General features: G+C 46.8%; 1 protein-coding gene across 2 annotated transcripts in view; it reads left to right on the top strand.

The window, feature by feature from the left end:
• Ttc26 (tetratricopeptide repeat domain 26) overlaps nucleotides 1–22,885 on the top strand; it is a 100,567-nt gene that overhangs the window by 4,911 nt on the left and 72,771 nt on the right. For both annotated transcript variants that reach the window (XM_070522766.1, XM_070522765.1), the window contains exon 2: nucleotides 18,196–18,525. In XM_070522766.1, the coding sequence (XP_070378867.1) occupies nucleotides 18,196–18,525 (330 nt within the window). The remainder of the gene's footprint in view (nucleotides 1–18,195; nucleotides 18,526–22,885) is intronic.

Genomic DNA, 22,885 nt, shown 5'->3' with positions numbered 1-22,885 from the left:
AGCGCTTCTAGTGAATGCGGTGTTGCCTTAGAAACGTGCCGTAGAAAGTTATACTGCGGTGTATATCGGTAATTATGAGCATGTAACTTACAGAAGTCGCATTTACATGAGCAGCGCAGTACGTTTCCGCAACATTTCTTCTGTGCTTACCGCACACGCAGCGCCATCTTGCGGCAAACACAGAAGACGCCCTCCTCTCAATGTACGGCGCTGCCCTGACAGGGGGCGCGCCACGGCTGTGGCGCGCCACGGCCAGGCGCGACGCGGTCCCGACTCCCTCTCCCCTGGCGACGCTTCGCCGTTCTCCCACACGGGTTGCAGACTCAAGCGCCGTTCCTTTCTTTAGATTACTATCTATCTATCTCTCTGCCCGTGCCGATCACGACGTTCGGCTGGCGTAGATCGTTTCCTCCTCCGAGACACCGAGTTCTTTCGTTCGTTCCGTTTGCTCAGGCGCACGTTTGGTTGCCGCGCCGTACAGTGCGTTGCTCGACGCTCACCGCGTCCGATGCGGGTCGCCTCGTAAGTGATCGCTGCGCCGTAGCGCATTGTCTTACGCCCCTTGGCGGGTCGACGGGAACGCTGTCGCGTTCCACTCTTGAAGGCGAAGCTTAAGCGGCCTCCAATTTTTCCAGCGCTGTTTATTCCAAGAAAGGCAACGCCACAGCTCATGCGCGAAGTAGAAGAACAGGGAAGATGATGATGGCTATGTACAAATAAAAACGACGAAGTACGTCAATAGTGCTAGCAGTGTGTATATATATATATATATATATATATATATATATATATATATATATATATATATATATATATATATATATATATATATATATATATATATATATGTATATATATATATATATATATATATATATATATAATGAACGAGAAGAAAGGGGGTTAACCGAGAGGCCCGATTTTTTTATTAGTCATATCATAAGAAGCCAACAAACACTGACACCAAGGACAACATAGGGGAAATTACTTGTCCTTAATAAATGAAATGAAGAAACGATAAAGTAACGGAAATTAAAGTGGATGAAAAAACAACTTGCCGCAGGTGGGTTGTGATGCGAAGGTTGTGGGTTCGGTTCCCACCTGCAGCAAGTTGTTTTTTCATCCACTTTAATTTCCGTTACTTTATCGTTTCTTCATTTCATTTATTAAGCACAAGTAATTTCCCCTATGTTGTCCTTGGTGTCAGTGTTTGTTGGCTACTTATGATATGACTAATATATATATATATATATATATATATATATATATATATATAAATTTGGGGTGGGTAAAATAAAGATATATATATATATATATATATATATATATCTGTGTGAACATTAGGTGAGTGAGTGAATAAACTTTTATTTGGTCCAGCAAAGCACGATAAAACGCGCACCTGGCTAATCCCACGACGGAACTGACAGATCTAGTCTGCCGGCCCGATCGCGGGCGCGCTGGACGGCCAGGATTTGATCCTCAAAGACGGGACTTCGCAGGAGGGCGTCCCACTCTTCCTTGGTGAACTTCGGGCCCAGCGACCCGCACTCCCAGAGCATATGAGGCAACGTAGCTACCTCACCACAGGCCACGCAAGAACAATTCGGATAAATCTCGGGATATATGCTGTTAAGGGACGCCGGATTTGGGTACGAGTTCGTTTGCAGGAGTCTTAGTGTGACCGCCTGCGGCCTGCTTAGCTTGAAGTGAGGCGGGGGGAAAACCCTTCTCTCTAAGTAAAAGAATTTAGTGATTTCGTTGTGTGTGAGAGGAGCGTCTCGGTGTCCGGGGAGAGAGTCGCCCGACCCGAGGGCAGCGCGGTCGGTAAAGTCACGCGCAGCCTCGTGGGCAGACTCGTTGAGGTTCAGAGGAACCCCTTCACTCGCCCCGACGTGTGCAGGGAACCAAAGGATCGAGTGCATGGAGGTGTTGCCGTGTTTGGCGCCTTTCAGAATTTGAACTACCTGCAGGGCTACCCGGCCTTTCTGGAATGCCCTGATGGCGGCTTTCGAATCACTATTAGCCCCGAGTATTAGGAGTGGCGCCCTCTCGCGAGTGACGTCACGACCAGGACGCCGCTCGCTCCGGCTCGCTCGGCTGCCGCGCGTGCTCGTTCCCTTCGGGTATGCTTGGGGTATGGGTGGCTCGAGCCGTACGTATTGAAGAATACGTCGGCTTCTTCAGCTGCCATACCTTAACCACAGTTTCCTCTTCAAAGGCGTGTGAGTCGAGAAACTTTGCGGCTTGGATATCGCAAGCTAAGTAGCGTTAAAGGGGTCTACTAGGTTTTGCAATGCATATATGCGCCGTGTCTATCGGTAAATTTTGACTAAAAAAGAATATCAGCAAATTCAACGCGCGAAGTTGTGTATGATGCTTCGCTAAACATTTAACATTCCTTTAGTATTTAGCTATGAGAGGCATTGCATTTTACGTGGAAGAAAAATTTGGTAATTGGCGTCAACATGTTATCAGATTTTAGAAAGACACTGCCCAGCGAAGCTCTCATCATGATTCCTATTACTCTGGTGTGTTGTTCTATTCAAATATGGCCATTCATTAATGCGTAAAAAAATAGTTAGGCGCGCATTTCTTATGAAAAAGTTTGCTGCTACTTTCATCCCCCTCTGAAACAGGCCTCCAAAAAAACGAATTGCTCATGGCTGCTAACACGACGGCGCGTCATGTAGAGTATTTACATAGTTAATTCACAAACACCATAGTAGCAATCACCTGAGAGAAAAGTTTCGTTGTTAAAGGGCCCCTGAAACGGTTCGGACAAATTTTGTAGACGCGTAGGGTACAGCTTAAGTAGAACATTCGCACCACAATTTTAGTGAAGCGTTACGTATTAATGGAGCTACAAGCGATTAGAAGTTACCCTCCTCCCCAGCCATGCTTTTCCTCCTCAACTCGTTCGCCGAGCGAGCGGGGCTAAGCTCCGCCTTCACTGGTCCTGCGTCACGATGCGACGTCACATCGTCCACTTCCGGTTTTGGAGCCCGTCCCCGCCCGCGCGACACCTCTCCGCTAGCCGCTTGGCTGTCGACCCCAAGCGAGAGCTATCGAAGCAGCGTGCGTTGCGAGCATTCTGTCGTAGCGCCGAACGTGTCTGGTATCCCGTTAACCACAGGCAAGCTGGTCATTTCGGCAAATGACTGGAGGCATAAGCTCAAGCTGATGAAGGAACTTTGGCGTAGACGTACGTGAGCGGCCTGATCGGTCTGCACGGTCCAGACACTTGTTGGCGCAGCGCTTAACCAGCCAAACAAAGCGCTAATATTGCTCTAACCAAGTGTAAAACATTTTAAACATTTATAAAAACAACGTGTTGATGATTACACTCCTGCGAAAAATACACATCAGCAGCAAAGAATACGCTTCGTTGCTGCTACTGTGTATGGTTGAGCTCTATGCCACCAGGTGGCTGCACCGTGCAGACCATTCACATTTGCCCTTCTGCTCATCTCGGCTCATCCCGTTACGGCACAGTCAAGCGGCCAGACCCTGTCCCCTTGCGCTTGCGTTTGCCCTAATACGGGACTCGCGAAACGCTATTGCGTTAGTAATCTTCCGGTGTAAAGTGACGGCCACAAACGCGCAAATCCTGGCGCGGATCGGATATAGCGGCAGTCCGATGCGCCGCAGTCAGTTCGCTCGTACGCTGCCTTGCAGAGGGACACGATGTCGCAGCTTGACATATTGCCAGTCGCTACGTTTGCAGTCCACAAGGCAACAAAGTCGAATCATAGTGCTCGCGAAAAGACTGAGACCAACTCTGACCGCGGAGCTCTCGTCAAAATGGAGTACGTTGTAACACAAGCAGACGACACATGCTGTGTGCCGGAAGTGCTTAAGTGCACTGAAAAATTGTTCTTGTGCATTCTCTTTATGCTACTTTCTTTTGATAAAAACAAATTAACTAACATTCCAACTATTACGAAGATGATTTGTTTACCATAAAGTTGGAAAAATTATCGATCACGCGCCCTGGTCAGCCAATCGGATAGCTCGCCCCACTGACGTCATATGGGTAATTTCGGTCATATGGGTAGGGGCGGCTTAAAATTCCGCCGAGCAGTGCGCTGCGATCGGCAGCGATGTGCATTTTTAAGACGTCATAATAAATTACACGCTTCACGCAGAGCACTTAGATGTGTCAATTAATGATCAGAAGGACCTACTCTAACGACTCAGTACGTTTGTAGAAAATCGTCAAAAGCGTTTCAGGGTCCCTTTAAGATCGAGAGCCACTCAATTGAAAGTGATGAAATGTTTCATAGTGGCCCTCAGTAGCCTTTATCGACAATATGGCACACCCCTGATCACGTAACGGTAGCAATCCACTGTCCGTATGGCGAGGCACGCTATGTTCGCGAAACCCATCAGTTCACTACAACTTCGAATTAAAACCATAAAGCATGTTTTTTTACAGCGCCAACTGGAATGGCTAAAGTATTCTCGAGCTACTACACCACAGCTTAGATTTCCTGTATACAAAAGGAAAATTCAAGCACCTTCTGTCTCACCATGCATGTCTCGATCCAGCGTTATTCAATTATACAAACGGATAACTATTCGCTTCGTCGGTACATAAAAGAGAACCTTGCAGGCAAATTAAGTTTGCTCCAATCCAATCGCAAACATTCATAAAGAAAGCACCACAAGCCTTGCATATACTTTCACTTGATTTCTGACCCTCCACCGGGGGAATTTCGATATCTTCAATATGTCCCATACTACAAATCATTGACGCTTCGACTTCTTTCTGGCTGCAGCGATGCGGTCCAGCAGGCATACTTCACTAAAAAAATTTGGCCGAGCAGCCTGTGTCAGTTGCCAAACAGATTGGTCATGTATATTCCTCAAGCAACAAGCACCAGTAAATTTCTCAAGTGAGTTTGATTTGATTTGATTTATTAATTTCCATTTACACACACACATGTACAGAGGAGTGGTAAATGGAGGTGGATGAGGGAAAGAAGCCGCACAGACGCGGCTTGAGGTAACCTCACCCTCTTAGGTACAATATGGCTGCATGGGGTAACACATCAAGCGCCATATAAATTACATTTATATAGTGGCCATAAAACATTGCAGTTATACAATATATGAAAGAACAGTGAAATATTTCCACAATAACAATGCAAAACACACTGCGGCATTGAAATAAATAAATGATATACACTAGGTAACATAGACAAAAAAAGAGGAACATAACATACATTATTAATCATTAACAAACGCGCTCTAAAGAGGTGAGTTGAACGTGTAGCACGGAAAAGGGAATATATATTGGTACATTCCTATTTGTACTCTGTAAATAGCTGTGAGCCTTCATTAACTTTACTTCAAGTTTCCGCCGCTTAAAAAAAATGAACACATGAAGAACCGCCTAATGTTGACAAGCAGTTAAAGAAGCAAGTGAGGCGTGTAGAATCTAAGCTCCAGTATTAGTTAAGTCCCCGTGCTACTGCCGAGCGTTTCTGTGAGGAAATGCAAAAATTCGATATTATACCATGAACTACTCGTCGTGAGCAAACCTGTTTTAGCGGAATAAAATCAACGTAACTGCTGTAGAAGTCATATATAGCCAGCTTTGTGACATACTTGTTGCACCGCGGCAGGTATGGTATCATAACTGGATTCCTATAGGCTATGCTCTTGCGATTGTCTATCCGCGTATGAAAAACCCGCAATGGGCTGGTCTGCGTCGCTTCGGCTGGCACTGTAGCGTTGCCTTCGAGAGCTGCATTGTTGTCTAAGAAATTAGCTCTTTGAATAAATGTTCGCAAAGGAAGACGTCGTAAAAATATATTTGAGACGACCACCATAAGTATACAAGCAGAGAGAACGAGGGCGAACAAACGAAAACACCGCAGAAAGCGCCCGGACAACGCCCGAACTGTAGCAGACGACAGGCGCGAGTCCGTGCCCTGACGTCACGCGAGCGGCGCTCGCAGCGCCGCTCGTGTTCGTTCTCGGGGCTAATACACCCTGTCTCTCCGACCGTCTTGCATGGCGAGTGCAATGGCCACTTGCTCGGCCACCTCTGGGTACGTCGTCCGGACGGAAGCACAGTTGATAACCTTTCCTAGCGTGTCAACGACGGAAACCGCAAAAGCCTTGCCGTCTCGGTATGCAGCTGCGTCCACGAAGCTTGCTTCGATTTTGTCTCTGTTTACTTGCTTTAGGGTGCAGCGGTGGCGTAGAGGTAGAACACCCGCCTCGCGTGCAAGAAGTCCGTGGTTCGAATCCCGGTGCCGGCAATTTTCCACCCGATAAAAAAAAATCCGCGTGTTGATAAAATTGTACAAACAGGCCTGGAGTGTTGCCTGATCCCGGTGACCAGAACCGGTAACGCACTCCCTCACAAGAGCAGGATTGGCCACCCTGGTGCAGTACTTGGCCTCAACCTCCTATATGAACACAACAATCAAACCCCGGCCCTCTGTCCCCAGCAGCTGCGAAGCAACTGACCACGGCGGCGGTCAGACCTGCGACGCAGCAGAGGGTGCTAAGAATCACTGGCTCCGGACAGGCCGCCATTGGAATATGAACCTGGCAACGTTTAACGCTAGAACGTTATCTAGTGAGGCGAGTCTAGCAGTGCTATTGGAGGAATTAGAGGGCAGCAAATGGGATATAATAGGTCTCAGTGAAGTTAGGAGGCCAAAAGAAGCATATACAGTGCTAACAAGCGGGCACGTCCTGTGCTACCGAGGATTAGCGGAGAGAAGAGAACTAGGAGTCGCATTCCTGATTAATAAGAATATAGCTGGTAACATACAGGAATTCTATAGCATTAACGAGAGGGTGGCAGGTCTTGTTGTGAAACCTAATAAAAGGTACAAAATGAAGATTGTACAGGTCTACGCCCCTACATCCAGTCATGATGACCAGGAAGTCGAAAGCTTCTATGAAGACGTGGAATCGGCGAGGGGTAGAGTGAAAACTAAATACACTATACTAATGGGGGACTTCAATGCTAAGGTACGCAAAAAGCAGGCTGGAGACAAGGCAGTGGGGGAATATGGCATAGGCACTAGGAATTGCAGGGGAGAGTTATTAGTAGAGTTTGCGGAACAGAATAATATGAGGATAATAAATAGCGGGATAGCCGAAAGTGGACGTGGAGGAGCCCGAACGGCGAGACTAGAAATGAAATAGACCTCATACTCTGTGCTAACCCTGGCATCATACAAGATGTGGACGTGCTCGGCAAGGTGCGCTGCAGTGACCACAGGATGGTAAGAACTCGGATTAGCCTAGACATGAGGAGGGGACGAAAGAAACTGGTACATAAGAAGCCGATTAATGAGTTAGCGGTAAGAGGGAAAATAGAGGAATTCCAGATCAAGCTACAGAACAGGTATTCGGCTTTAACTCAGGAAGAGGACCTTAGTGTTGAAGCAATGAACGACAATCTTGTGGGCATCATTAAGGAGTGTGCAATGGGAGTCGGTGGTAACTCCGTTAGGCAGGATACCAGCAAACTATCGCAGGAGACGAAAGATCTGATAAAGAAAAGCCAATGTATGAAAGCATCTAACCCTACAGCTAGAATAGAACTGGCAAAACTTTCGAAGTTAATCAACAAGCGTAAGACAGCTGACATAAGGAAGTATAATATGGATAGAATTGAACATGCTCTCAGAAACGGAGGAAGCCTGAAAACATTGAAGAAGAAACTAGGAATTGGCAAGAATCAGATGTGTGCGTTAAGAGACAAAGCCGGCAATATCATTACTAATATGGATGAGATAGTTCATGTGGCTGAGGAGTTCTATAGAGATTTATACAGTACTAGTGGCACCCACGACGATAATGGAAGACGAAATAGTCTAGACGAATTCGAAATCCCAAAGGTAACGCCGGAAGAAGTAAAGAAAGCCTTGGGAGATATGCAAAGGGGGAAGGCAGCTGCGGAGGATCAGGTAACAGCAGATTTGTTGAAGGATGGTGGACAGATTGTTCTAGAGAAACTGGCCACCCTGTATACGCAATGCCTCATGACCTCGAGCGTACCGGAATCTTGGAAGAACGCTAACATAATCCTAATCCATAAGAAAGGGGACGGCAAAGACTTGAAAAATTACAGACCGATCAGCTTACTGTCCGTTGCCTACAAAGTATTTACTAAGGTAATCGCAAATAGAATCAGGAACACGTTAGACTTCTGTCAACCAAAGGACCAGGCAGGATTCCGTAAAGGCTACTCAACAATAGATCATATTCGCACTATCAATCGGGTGATAGAGAAATGTGCGGAATATAACCAACCCTTATATATAGCTTTCATTGATTACGAGAAAGCGCTTGATTCTGTCGAAACCTCAGCAGTCATGGAGGCATTAGGGAATCAGGGTGTAGACGAGCCGTATGTAAAGATACTGAAAGATATCTATAGCGGCTCCACAGCCACCGTAGTCCTCCATAAAGCAAGCAACAAAATCCCAATAAAGAAAGGCGTCAAGCAGGGAGATACGATATCTCCAATGCTATTCACAGCGTGTTTACAGTAGGTATTCAGAGACCTGGATGGGGAAGAATTGGGGATAAAAGTTAATGGAGAATACCTTAGTAACTTGCGATTCGCTGATGATATTGCCTTGCTTAGTAACTCAGGGGACCAATTGCAATGCATGCTCACTGACCTGGAGAGGCAAAGAAGAAGAGTGGGTCTAAAAATTAATCTGCAGAAAACTAAAGTAATGTTTAACAGTCTCGGAAAAGAACAGCAATTTACAATAGGCAGCGAGGCACTTGAAGTCGTAAGGGAATACATCTACTTAGGGCAGGTAATGACGGCGGACCCGGATCATGAGACGGAAATAATCAGAAGAATAGGAATGGGCTGGGGTACATTTGGCAGGCATTCTCAGATCATGAACAGCAGGTTGCCATTATCCCTCAAGAGAAAAGTATATAATAGCTGTGTCTTACCAGTACTCACCTACGGGGCAGAAACCTGGAGGCTTACGAAAAGGGTTCTACTCAGATTGAGGACGACGCAACGAGCTATGGAAAGAAGAATGATAGGTGTAACATTAAGGGATAAGAAAAGAGCAGATTGGGTGAGGGAACAAACGCGAGTTAATGACATCTTAGTTGAAACCAAGAAAAAGAAATGGGCATGGGCAGGACATGTAATGAGGAGGGAAGATAACCGATGGTCAATAAGGGTTACGGACTTGATCCCAAGGGAAAGGAAGCGTAGCAGGGGGCGGCAGAAAGTTAGGTGCGCGGATGAGATTAAGAAGTTTGCAGGCACGGCATGGCCACAATTAGTACATGACCGGGGTTGTTGGAGAAGTATGGGAGAGGCCTTTGCCCTGCAGTGGGCGTAACCAGGCTGATGATGATGATGATGATGACTTGCTTTAGCATATTCAATGCTATTGCCTTGCGACGACCTGCCTTGTGAACGGGATGAACGTTGTGGGGCAAAGGGGCGACCACGATCTTCTCCCCTATTTCTCTGGGGATTTGGGTGTCTTCAGCCAAGTTCTTGGTTGGTGCGAGTCCAATCTCCTCGAGGATACGCCTGCCAGCCGGCGTGGTGGACAGCCGAGTTAGCTGGGCCCGTTCCTGAGCCTCGGCTATCTCCTCCATGGTGTTGTGTATGCCGAGCCGGAGGAGGTCCTCTGTATGCGTTCTGACGGGCAGCCCGAGGGCTCTCTTGAAAAATTTTCTAATGAGGGCATTAAGCTTTTCCCGCTCGGCTCTGAGCCAGTTGTGCATGGCCACCGTGTAGGTGAAGTCACAGCACAAAGGCGTTGATGAGCCGAAGCAGGTTGTCCTCCTTGAGGCCACGATGTCTGTTCGAGACCCTTCGGACAAAGCGAAAAGCATTGTCGGTTTTCGCAATTATTTTGCGTAACGCAGTGCCGTTGCCGCCGCGTGACTCTATAAACATACCCAGGACTCTGATGGTGTCGACCCTGGGTATCGGGTCACCGCTTCGAGTGAACAGGTGAATGTCACTTTCCGAGACCGGTTTCCAGCCCTTGGGTCTGCGCCCTTTTTCTTTTCTATAAAGGAGAAGCTCAGATTTGGTCGGGGAGCATCTGAGTCCGGTGGGTAGCAGGTACTGCTCCGTGACGTCTACCGCCTCTTGCATGGCGCTTTCCACTTGCCCTTCGCTACCGCCGGTGCACCAGATGGTGATGTCGTCTGCGTAGATGGTGTGTTTGATACCTTCAACTTGGGCCAGATTCCTCGAGAGGCCAATCATGCAGATGTTGAAGAGAGCAGGCGAAATGACCGAGCCTTGCGGCGTGCCCCTTGGGCCCAGGAGCACCTCGTCGGAGACAAAGTCACCGATCCGCAGCTTCGCTTTCCTACCTGTCAGGAACGAACGAACGTAGTTATATAGTCTGGGGCCCAGCTCGAGCTCTGCCACGGAGGACAGAATGCATTCGTGGAGAACGTTGTCAAACGCTTTCTCGAGGTCGAGTCCGAGCAGGGCCCTGGTGTCTCTGGTACTGCCGTCGATGATTTGATGTTTGATCACCTTCATGGCGTCCTGCGACGAGAGGCCGGCACGAAAGCCAATCATGTTGTGAGTATAGATGTTGTTCTCTTCGAGATATCTGTTTAGTCTGTTGAGGACGACATGCTCCGCCACTTTCCCAACGCAGGAGTTGAGAGAGATCGGTCGGAGGTTGTCCACGTTCGGAGCCTTGCCGGGTTTGGGGATCAGGGCGACGTTGGCGGTCTTCCATTGCTCTGGGACGCTGCCGTTTTTCCACGTCTTGTTGATCTTCTCGGTGAGGTATGCGGTCGAACCGCCGTCAAGGTTCCGCAACATCTTGTTGGTGATTCTGTCGGCACCTGGCGCACACTTCCCCTTGAGCACGAAAATGGCTTGCCTAATTTCCCCCACGGTGAAGTCTTCGTCCAATTCCGGACAGGCTGGGCCGAGGTAGTCGGGAAACCGGTCTTCCTCGTTTCCATGCTTTATGGGAAGGTATTTCTCCATGAGCTTGGCAACTAGGTCGTCCCCGGAACAGGATGTGGTAGCTTCGTGAAGGGCTCTGGCGAGCGTGTGTCTATGACTGGATCTGGTGCTGCCCTCGTCGAGGAGATGTTTAAGCATGCCCCAGGACTTGCCGTTACGCATCTGCCCGTCGATCGAGTCACAGACCTCGTCCCATTGCTGCTTGCCGAGGGTCCGACAGTGATCTTCGATGGCCTTGTTAAGCTCGGAGATCTTTTTCCTCAATCTTCGGTTAAACAGGTGAGAGCCAGTTTATTTGGCAATTTCTCACCTTCGCCTGACGGGTTTTCGTGTAACTTTGAACTATATATATATATATATATATATATATATATATATATATATATATATATATATATATATATATATATATATATATATATATATATATATTTTGTTCCCGGGGTTTCGAAAAAAGCGCACATTCTTCTCTCCTATTGTAGACGGTATATTACAAGATCTGAAAAACCTTCAAACAAACGTTGTAATTGCTACAGATGCAGCACGAAGCGCGTAGTAGAAGCGTACTTTGTAGCTGTCCGGCACTGGTATATGGACGAATGGTTCGAGTTGCAACTGTTCTTACAATGAAGATCATTTATTGCGCAGAGAAAGTACGCAATAAATTCACTCACTAGAGGTTCAAATTTATGTTTTTTTTAATTATTACAAGGTTGACCTTAATATTACAAATGACTATGATTGTTTTTTTGTCTAGGTACAATTTACACCAAAACCCGGGAGCGGCCGAGACCGCGCTGTGGCGGAGTTTAAAAATATGCGAATGCCACGTAGCTGGACAGAACTGGAAATACATGAATTTGCCTAAACTTCGTCCCTCTGGCCTCAAACGGCCTTGTGACTTTGTAAACTCGTCATTTTCAGCAGTGTGCAGCGTAATAAATAATGAAACAAACATCATTAGAATTGCCCTGCGGCAGGATTACAACAGAAAAACAACCTTAAACCATTGTTGCGAGAATAAATAAAAAGAGACCGAGAAATGAAATATAGTCCAAAGTTCCACGAAAACCCGTCAGGTGAAGGTGAGAAATTGCCAAATAAACTGGCACTCACCTAATGTTCAAAAGGAAATAACACATAAAATGTTTTATTTTCTTTTGAAGATTAGGTCTGTGGCAGTTTACTCTCGAATATATATATATATATATATATATATATATATATATATATATATATATATATATATATATATATCTTTATTTTACCTACCCCGCATTTAGCGAAAAAACATATAGTTATAATGATTTTCTACGCCAAAATACATGTTATGTTTTATGTTAACCATCGATATTTCTTCTGTAAAAGCGAGGCTTTTAATTTTCTGCGAAAGCTGGTCTGCAATGTACACCATACAATACGTGACAGTTTCTTTGTGTCATGTTGTGCTAGGCGAATGATTGGTGCTAATCCAGCCTTTCGCGGGTATGCGACATACTGCGATTCTTAATATATGCTTTGCCCCAGATAGCCAAACATGTCAAGCAATAATATGACACAAAAAGGTGTCGTGAAAGTCTTCGCCTATAATGCTCTTCGTTGAAATGACTAAATTGTGACATACAGCCTTGTACATTGAAAAATTGAAATTGTGGAGTTTTACTTACCAAAACCACGACATGATCGTGAGCTCCATGACAGGGAGGGGGAGGGGCGACTGCGGATTAAGTTTGGCCCCATTTAACGTGCATCCAGCTAGCTGTTCACGGGTGCTTCTGCATTTTGCCTCCATCGAAATGCGGCCGCCGGGGCCGGGATTTGACCCCGCGCCATCCGGTTTACCATCGCAACGCTAAATCCGCTGCCCCACCAATACGTTATATATATATATATATATATATATATATATATATATATATATATATATATCTTGCTATATAATATCCAGTGGATGTCGTTAAGACATCCATAGCGAAAACGTGGCATGAGCCAAGTACGTTCAGTGGAGGTCTCTCGCATGATCGTTCTGTTGTACATTTCCTGTTTCCCCATACTGCGGACATACTGGGCTTGTGCCTGATGCACACGCTCTGCTTGTCGCAAGGTCATATGCTTCTTCTGCAGCTTGATTGTATACTATACATTACCTTAGTCGCACATGCGCGCACTAAATTACTGAACGGTTTTGTGGCTTACAGAAATATGTGTGCCAACAGTACATATATTACACCCAAGGGAGCGCTATATGTAAAAGGATCGACATATAAAGGCTATATGTAATGTCTAGCAAACAATTGTTATACAGTCTAGCCCGGTTATAACGAAGCCACTTATAGCGAAATAGCGGTTATAACGAAGGGATTTCAATTTCCCATTCCCATTTTTGCATTTTCGATACATTTTGGGTCCGGTTATAGCGAAGTAAATAAGAGTGCGTCAGCGGATATAACGAAGAGATTTAATACCAACCGAAAAATAATCTGTCAATCAACACATTTTTGCGTCCTTGAGGCGATTTTTTCCGCCAAACTAAGAGCAAAATTCGGCTGACGGCGTCCTTTCGTAGCGTCGTCTGCTCTCCCGCGGAGAGAAAGGTTGCTTCACTGCATTGCATGGCACGCCGGTCTCGTGTTGCGCGGTCCTTGAACAGCGTCACGACGTAGAGCGGTAGAGCACGCCGCGCAGGGGAAAAATGTAAAGAAGAAAAGAGACGATTTTTTTTTTATGACGTCGCGAAGAGCAGCCGTCTTGGCTAATCACGGTTCTTTATCAATCGTGGTCGCTGCAATCGCTGATGCTGCCACCGCGACGGCCTGCTTGGAGCAGCTTTGGGATTCAGCTAGCGACTTGAAGCTTGTGCCTGCGGGTCTAAGCCACATGGACTTCGTTTTCGCCGACGAAGACCTTGTTGCCACCGAGGACTTCACGGCTGCAGAAGTTGCCGGGAATGTCATGGAAGAGACCTTGGCGGACAGCGCCTCCGACAGCGAATGCAACGATGCTAGTTGGCCCCCAAAGCCGGTCACCTGCGCAGCGGCCATCGCAGCTGTTGACACGCTACGGATGTACTTCGGGAGTCCGGAGTTCGACCAGATCTTTGGTTCGCAGTTGGATGGTATAGAAGCCGCAATCCTGAAGTCCGCACTCGCGAAACGTGTTCAGGGGACGCTGGACCACTTCTTTCAGCGGCAATAAATCGGTATGCCCATGTTTGCATTTTTTTTTTCATAGTCCACATAGTACGAAAAAGCGGATATAGCGAAGTGATTTCCGATTCCCGCCGATTTCGTTATAGCCGGGCTAGACTGTATTGCGCGAAATGTTGAGTCAGCGGAATCAGATACGTGCTTCCGGCATGCACGTGCACTTGGAGTAAAGTGGGCGTTCCTCTTGGTCTAGAACCGGGCACTGGTGCGTATCCAACTGAACTTTAGCAAAGTCAGCGCTCCAGGATAAATGCGCGATGCTTGATGTACGCATGGGCAGGAGCTGCAACAGATTTGGGCCTTATTTGAGCATATATATACCATGAAACATAATTTTTCTCATGCATGGAAACAAAATTAAGTAAATCTGTGGTACTGTTACTGCTGTTTTGTGGGCAGAAAGAGAGTGTCGGTGGGTGGAGAGGTGTCTATGTGGTGATATGCTTTGGGCGTCCGTGGTAAAATATCCGGTATTGGACCTGCGCTACATATCAATTTTGTCGCGAGCGCTGGGATTTCATTTGGAACTCCCACGGACGAGGTACTTTCACTGGGAAGCTCTGGCTCAGAGCTGTGGTTGCACGTTGCTGCTGCTGCTACTTCCATTGTTCGTGTAAAATGTGTTACCTGCGCACTTGAAGTGGCCGCAGCGAATGCACTATTACGACACAAACACTGGACTAGAGCTGATATTTACTTGACGCCGGCCTCTACAACAGACAGAGACCGCACATTTACCGTGCATGCAACAACTCATCCTCTAATATTGCACTGGTGGATGCAGACGTAAGATACCGTCATGTTCTCTTGATTCTACCTAATTTTACTTTGTATTGTGCTGAAAATGAATAAAAACTGCTTCGGTGGTGGGGTGAGCGAACACCAACTTTTTCTATTACGAATCGAATGCGAGTAGCAAAAATAAAATATCAAATATTCAAACGTAGACACATTTATTCACAACAGAGATATTTGTTTCCGTTTAATTAAGTACCACGCCTGTACTGAGTAATGCAAAAACAAGAAGAAAGCTGCTTACTACCAGGGACAAAATATAAATTTAATACTAGATTACTAATTATATTGAAATAAACTCCACAAGTAGCTTCTCAACATATTTAGAGCCTCGTTGTAAACAAGCCTTCCAAGAATGAATGACTGCTGTTTATAGGATCTCCAAAAACGTTCAATAAATGTTTGCCGAAAAAATAGCAGAAGCTGCTGAGTAGTGTGCCGTCGTCATCATCATCGTAATGAGCCTCATAAATTATAAGAAGTTCACTGCAGCACGAAGGCTTTTCCCAACTAGCGATCCCTAATTACCCCTGTTTTGCTCTAGCGTGTATTCTGTAACTCTAATGGTCCCCCTGTTAATCTGCCCGACGCTTGGCATGGTCTGTCCGGTTCCATTTTTTTTCCTAATGTGGACTGGAATATTGATTATTTCTTATCTGCTCGCTTATCCGCACCACTCTCTTCCTTTCTTTTAACGTTACGCCTAACATTTTTCGTTCTATCGCTCTTTTGCGGGGTCCTTTACTTGTTCTCGCGAGTGTGAGTGAGTGAGTGAGTGAGTGAGTGAGTGAGTGAGTGAGTGAGTGAGTGAGTGAGTGAGTGAGTGAGTGAGTGAGTGAGTGAGTGAGTGAGTGAGTGAGTGAGTGAAAAACTTTATTGAGCTCTAGATTCGCTGGTCTTCTGCGGTCTTCAGATGGCTTCGTCCATCTTCTTGCACAACGGTCGGTTGCCCTTAATCCAGAGTTCCGCTGGATGGTGCTGCCAGTTGTGCTCACCGAATCAGACTTTCTTGGTCGACTCGGCGATCGCTGGAGAGCACTCTCTCACATTGCTCCGCACTCGGGTTTGGGATAACGGGTACCATGCACGTCTATCTTCTGGCATGCCCACGTTATGTGATACAGCGTGGGTGTTTCGTGGCACCAAGGGCATTTATCATTCTATTGTGTGGGATACATCTTGCTGAGTACGTTTAGGTTCGGGTACGAGCCCGTTTGTAGCTGCCTCCACGCGACAGAGTACTCTCTGCTAAGGTAGTTGTGTGGTGGTGGATACCGCTTTCTGCAGCCCTTGTAGTAATTTAGTATCGCCAAATAGTCTTGGGGTACATGTTCGGTCCCCTCGAGGTCGCCTACGTTGGGTGCTCTGTAATAAGTGTACCCTGAGCTATCCTGTCCACCTCTTGGTTCCCTGCTACTCCCGTGTGTCCCGGCGTCCAACTATCGAATGCCTAATTGGTTCTTCGTTTGGTTGTCGTGTTATGTGGTCTCCGGAGCGGAGTATGCGGAGCGCTCCGTGCCCTATTCTACCGCGTAGGTAGTTGCGGCACGCCGTTTGTGTGTCTGTAAGGATTGATAGAGACCGTTTAGACCGCTATCCCTCCGCTGCCGCTAGAGCGACGGCCGCTTCTTCAGCCTCTACTATCTTACAGCCTTGTAGTGATGCACTGGTGATCTCGCGTAGGTTCGAATCAATCACCGTTGCTACCGCGTTGCTGTTGCTCTGCCCCGCTGGTCTGGCGTATGTGGCTGCGTCCACGTATACCGTTGTGTCTTGGGGTGCTGGTGCCTTTTGTAGGTATTCAGCCCTCGCCTCTCTGCGTGCTTTGTGTAGATTTGGATCCATGTTCCTGGGTATGGGTGCTACTTTTAGTGTGTTGCGATACTCGTACGGAATTGTTTCGGTCCTCTGTATCTCTTGAAGTTGATCGGCTCAGCCTAGTTTCTACAGGAGCTCCCTGTCAGATGGGGTCTGCTGTAGTCTGCGCAGTTGGGAGACTAGTTGCGCCTCTCTCAATTCCTAGAAGGTGTTGTGTAGTCCTAAGGCTAGGAGCTTTTCGGTTGAGGTGTTGTGGGGAAGGTGGAGTGGGGTTTTGTAGGCTTTGCGGAGAATCACGTCCGCCTGTTGTACATCACTCTTGATGGGATTGTAGTAGGGGAGGCAGTATGCCACTCGGCTGATCACCAGGCTTCTGACCAACTTGAATGTGTCCTCCTCTCGCATGCCGTGGCAGTCCGTGTGAGATGCGCGTCTTGCGAACTGCTTTGTTAACGTCAAGTTTCAGCTCCATATGCCAGCACAGTTAGCACCGATTGTACCGTTTTCTTTTCAACGACAGCGGTAGGCTCCAAGTCAGGATTTGGTAATGCCTGCCGTACGTACTCGAACCCATTTTTATTCGTCTGTAAGTTTCCTTCTCATGACCAAGTTGCCCTGTGGGTAATTGACCTACATAAAGGTACTCTTGCAGGGACTCAAGAGGCTGGTTGGCGTTCAGGAATTCCTGTTCTCTTGCCATGCTTATTGAACATTACTTTTGTCTCCTGCATATTAAGTCCCTACATTGATGATGATGACGACAAACATGACTCTTCGTCTTTATTAACGTAACGTTCCCAGGGTCTCTCGACAAGCAACAACTATTGTACCTGCCACACGAGCACTCTCAGTGCTCATTGAGCTCTATCTGCAAATGTTTTTTTTTTCGAGTAAGATGGGAGACGTTATATCGTCAACGATTAGAGAAGCAGTCACGTAAGATTTGACATGACGTACGACGGCGCTCTGTTTCCATCGACCCACTTAAGCTACAAAAAAAATGACAGAATAACGCGTGTATTTCGATGCCTTTGTACTCATGCTCAATTCTCCAGAGACCCGTACCAGTACGCCGGCCACAATTCAACCTGCAATACATGCCACCATCTTGAACGGCCGGCTCGCTGCAGTACCCACACCTTTCTTCCTCTCCGGGCCATTAGCACCTCCGTAACGTACTATGCGAGTATGGCCAGGCGGGGACTGTTCCAATACAATAGCGTCGGACTAGGTGCTGCACTATAATAACGATAGTTTTAAAGATCGAAGAGTAAGTTAAGGGATGCAATCCGCCGGGAGTACAAAAACAAAATGCGAGGGGCCTATAGTCGAGTACGGTTTCTTCTTGCGTACTCAAAGCCGCTTGCGTACAATATTTCTAAAAGTCCCTAAGCCCAATTCTTCCTCTCTCAGCTCCTGTCGCGGACCAAGCCAGCGGTGGCCGGCGTGGACGCGTCTTCGGCCAGCAGCGCCGACGGCGACGGCCTGAAGGTCGAGCACCAGCGGCAGCAGAAGTCGGCGGAGAGCCGGCTGCCCACCCTGGAGGAGTTCCTCGAGAAGCGAGACTTCACCGGGGCCATGTCGCTGCTGGAGTTCACCGGCACCTCCTCCTCCTCGTCCCAGTCCTCACGGCTCGAGGCGGCGCTGTGGACGGCCTACTGCGCCTTCCACCTGGGACAGCACAGGCAGGCGATGCGCATCTACCAGGAACTGCTGGCCGACAAGTCGATGCCGCCGCCGCTGGTGAGTGGAGACGCGTCGTACGCACCTGAGCGAACCACGACGGAAGGCCGAATTCACTGTCTGGTCACGCTTACTCGTGGTATGCGTGGCCAGAAATATAAGTTTTGTTAATATGTATCAAATAGCTTTCCTGCTGGACACTTCGCATTCTTGAACATCGTAGTGTTTGGCATATATTTGGTTGATTCTGAAATGGACTTTAAACTTGCGAAAGTAACAAGGTGCATTGAGAAGCGTGGCAGCTGGAACGCAACGCGGTTGGGAAGCAGACAGAGGAACAGAACTACCCATGAGAACGGAACTGGTACCTTTGTGCTCTCCAGCCTTCGTCCCAGCCCCTCTGTGTTCAATCCACTTCAGAGCCAACTCGTCAAAGACGAAGTCTTAATATGCGAGTTCTCGTAGTGAAGGGCTCCGGAATAATTCAATCCGCCTGGCGTCCTTTAATGCAGCCTAGTTAATTAAGCAAGGGTTTTGTCGTTACCCCCAATTGGAATGGCAGTTACGATGGTCGGTAATTTGAACCTTGCCCGCAGCAGGTAAATCCCGTATCCACTAAGCCACCGTGACTGGAGCATCACAACTATTCGATTCGGTCATCGAACGGAATTATCTATTCTTGTATTAATCTCGACTTCTTGAACGTATAGACGAAGCAAGTTGATGCGTTTCTGAGAACCCAGAGTGTTTACTAGGACGTTTGCATTCAGAGTAAATGCACTCCTTGATTGTTGAGGCACTGCTTTTGGGCTCGTTAGCTGGCGCCATGAATACGGAGTTGGTGCTTAACGCACAACGAGTAGCGCGAACAGTGGCCTGGAGGCTACCCGTTTTCTCAAGAATGATTTACTTGCGATGCACACTGTGGCCTCCGAAATACAAGCACAGATGCTGTTACCCTCAGGGTCTGCGTAACGGGCAAAACCCGACAGAAAATTGCCAAGTGCGAATGTTGTGCGATAGTATAGTTGCTAGCTCGCCCGGCTCTCCATTGCACACTGGCGGAAGTGCGTGAGATTGATGCCCAGTGTCAGCGGTGGGAAAAGCATTACTTTTCTCAGTATGAGCAGCACTCAGTATGACACTCAGTATGACACTCAGTATGACACTCGGTATGGCACTCAGCACTCAGTATGACATCTGGTGACCCTACGACATCTGCGCAATAGAAAGCACACAACTAGATCAATTTGAGTTTGTAAGAGCTAGGGAGCTATAGCTTAGCTATCCATTATCCTTTTGAAATACGTGCGAAACAAATAACTGCTCTCATTAGGCAACATCTGAACCAATTTCAATGAACGTTGTTGCATTTGAGACAAAAGGTAACCGAGTGCAAAAAGCATAATCTTCATTTTCGAACTCATATTTACAAAAATGAAAAAATTGGCAACATAAAAAAAATCGGACCATTATTCACAAAATGCTCTAACGACATAGATTGTTCGTAAGAGAAAATTTCAGCAAATCCTAATGCATGACATATCGTCAGCGTAAGTGGCCGGCCATGACAAAGAGCATTTAGACAAACGAAATATTTTGCGAGTTCTGCCAAAGTGTGTGGCACCAGAGCCACCCTAGAACACATGATATACGGGAATGCCAGGGACTAATACACGATAATGAGAGCGAGAACTTCTTGCTGGGCAAAGTGATATTGGTTCATTTTACCTATTTTTAAGGCGCCAAAAAACCACACACAGCAGAAGGAGAAGTGCGAAAGCTAGTGAATTAGTGGAATCATTTTACATCAGTAAGAAAGGTAGCTTGTGTATTAGTGAAACGTCGTTATCACTGTATAAGTCAGAGAAACATTTTGTTGAAAGAGCCTTATCTTATTGTACTTGATGCCTGAGTGTGCTTGTTGCGCAGGCGCTGACTGAGGGCATAAATGTACGTGTCTTCTGTGAAAATAAAGTAGTTGTGAGTGGCCCTCTGTCCTGTTGTTCTCTCTTGTGTGATGTGTGTCGTTTTTGGCGCTTTAAGAATTGGTTTAATAAATGAGAGCGAGACCTTCCCCGATAGCCTACGTGCGCGATGGCAGGCTGCGCTGCTCAGCTCGAACCTGGAAGGCCAACTCTGGGCAGTCCAGCGGGCCAAGGAAGCTGCCGAGAGGCAAGGACTCTTGGCCGTAACCTCGGCGGGTGCCCTAGCCCACTATCTCGCCGGATGCAAATCGTTCTGATTCGAGATAAAGTTTTCTGACTCGCTCACTCTGCCCATGAAGAACTCAGTTTACAAGTTCATAACTCTGCGCCAAAAACAGATGTCACAGTTCTGTAAATTGCATCTCTTAGAGCGTCTAAGGCGGCCAAGTGTCATATGTGAATTTAAAACTTGCATGGCATTGCTGCATTGTTTACTAGGATTTAGGAAATGTCCTGCTTGCATAACAGTGAAATGCGGCAGACGCGCCTCGTGTTTTCGGTGGCAACTTAGAGAAGATGATGACCGCACTTGCTGTGATTGCGAGAGAGCTCGTGCTGTTCGCTACTACTGTAGTGCTCTTCACCCATTATTTCCTTTGTAACCCAACCTAATTACACCAGTTGTACAATACAGAATGGTGTATAATCAATTCAGTCTGCTTTAGAGGGTTGAAAAGCTGCTGTTTACGGGATTGTGACATCTTTCAAACACTTGTGTTGTTGCTGAGTTAGAAAGTTGTAATATTGATGCATCGGTTTTCTTTAATTTTGCGGTTTTCGAGAACTTCTCTCAATGTATTGTCCTAAATTTAAAAAAAGATCTGCTTTGTGCAGTCGGTACCTATTAGCTTCCCCTTTAAATGCAGCAAACCACGTCAACTTCAGTGCGGATGGACGCCGAGCGAAACGATTTCTTCTATCCCCCACATGTATTTAAATTGGAAATGCAGAGATAAAGTGTCCTTTTGACGGGCCAGGATGGATTCGGCTGACGGCAGACAAATTTCTGCAATACTTGCAGCGACATTCAAAAACAAGAAAGGGGCTGGCAGATGGAATGGCACACTGTGGTATAAGCTTTTTTAAAACAGGGTTGAAGTACCTCAGACAGGCTGGCCAACGTTTCGATAGGTGGACCTAGATAGGTCCACCTATCGAAACGTTGGCCAGCCTGTCTGAGGTACTTCAACCCTGTTTTTAAAAAAAGTTTATATTGCAGCGACATTAGTTATACAGAAAACTGAATTAGGCTGATAGCACAAAAATCGCAAGAATCGACTGAAAGAGCATTTCACCAAAACACCTACTACTTCTAGCGCGAGCTGGTATTTTGTTTACCAAAGGAAGCGGGTGGGGCTGTTCCCTAAGTGTTCACTAAACGGACTGTCCATTTCAGCGTTCACCGATTAGATAGAACTCGGAGCCGGTAGGAATAGGCGCCACTCTTCACCGCCGACTATCAAGCTCAATCCAATCAGTGCGCGTTGAAATGGACAGTTCACCTAGAGTGAACATTTGCAGAATAACCGCCGCCCTCATACGCCCAGATGTGATACTAAGGAAAGACTATACTGCGCCAACAATGCTGGCATATGTGTTCTGAACTTCCAACTGTTTTGAGACATCGCTTAAAATGTTCCGCGATATCCTCGAAACAAGGCGCCTGATAATCGCGGAAGAGAATGCTTGAGAGAACGAATTTCGAAGATGCAAGAGTGGTTTCATGAGCCCATTCGGCAAGCGTGCCGCTTCTAGCAATGCAGATCGACTCCGCGCAAACCGTCATCAGACTCGTGTTTCCGTGAAACGCAAAAGCAAGCTTACCCGGGCATAAGTGACAGTGAAAACACGTACGCTAGCCCCACTTCTCTCAAGCTATGTGAGAATGGCAGTCTAAGGGCGTTCGATCTCGCAATTAAATTTAAACTTGTGTTTGCTGGCCCATCCGTAATGCGTTTGTGGAGTCCCCTCTTGAAGTGTCATTCCAGCTGGACTTGTATCTTGTCTTGTCGTGCACGAGAACACACAAATCGTAAGTTTATTCGTAAGTATAAGCTGCCTGAGCGACGCTCATGCGCCAGTGCATGTGTGCTTCCTGGTAAGATCAGTTCTTTTTCTAGATGTGTGTGAATATTCGGATATTTCGAGCTACGAATCGAATATTTTACAATTGGGCTCCCGTCTTTGAAGCGGTTAGTTACTATTCGTAATTACGAAGAATTTTGCAGGTAGTTTTCGAACATGTTAGCGTTGTCAACTGGGCGCATCAAATGTAAAATTGAGCCAAAGAGCGACAAACTTCATCCCGGAGCCCTAAACTGCTATCATTAGCACTCTCCGTTAGTGTCTTGAACATGCGAAGAAAGACCTTGCTTGTTCGTAACGCTTCATTAGTTTCTTTAATAAACAACCCTTCAGAACGGGCAATGCAA

This window comes from Dermacentor albipictus, chromosome 8 (genome assembly GCF_038994185.2).
Source record: "Dermacentor albipictus isolate Rhodes 1998 colony chromosome 8, USDA_Dalb.pri_finalv2, whole genome shotgun sequence".
In the NCBI taxonomy this organism is placed as follows: Eukaryota; Metazoa; Arthropoda; class Arachnida; order Ixodida; family Ixodidae; genus Dermacentor; species Dermacentor albipictus.
The sequence above is the reverse complement of the archived record's forward strand: the minus strand, read 5'-3'. Positions and strand labels throughout refer to the sequence as shown.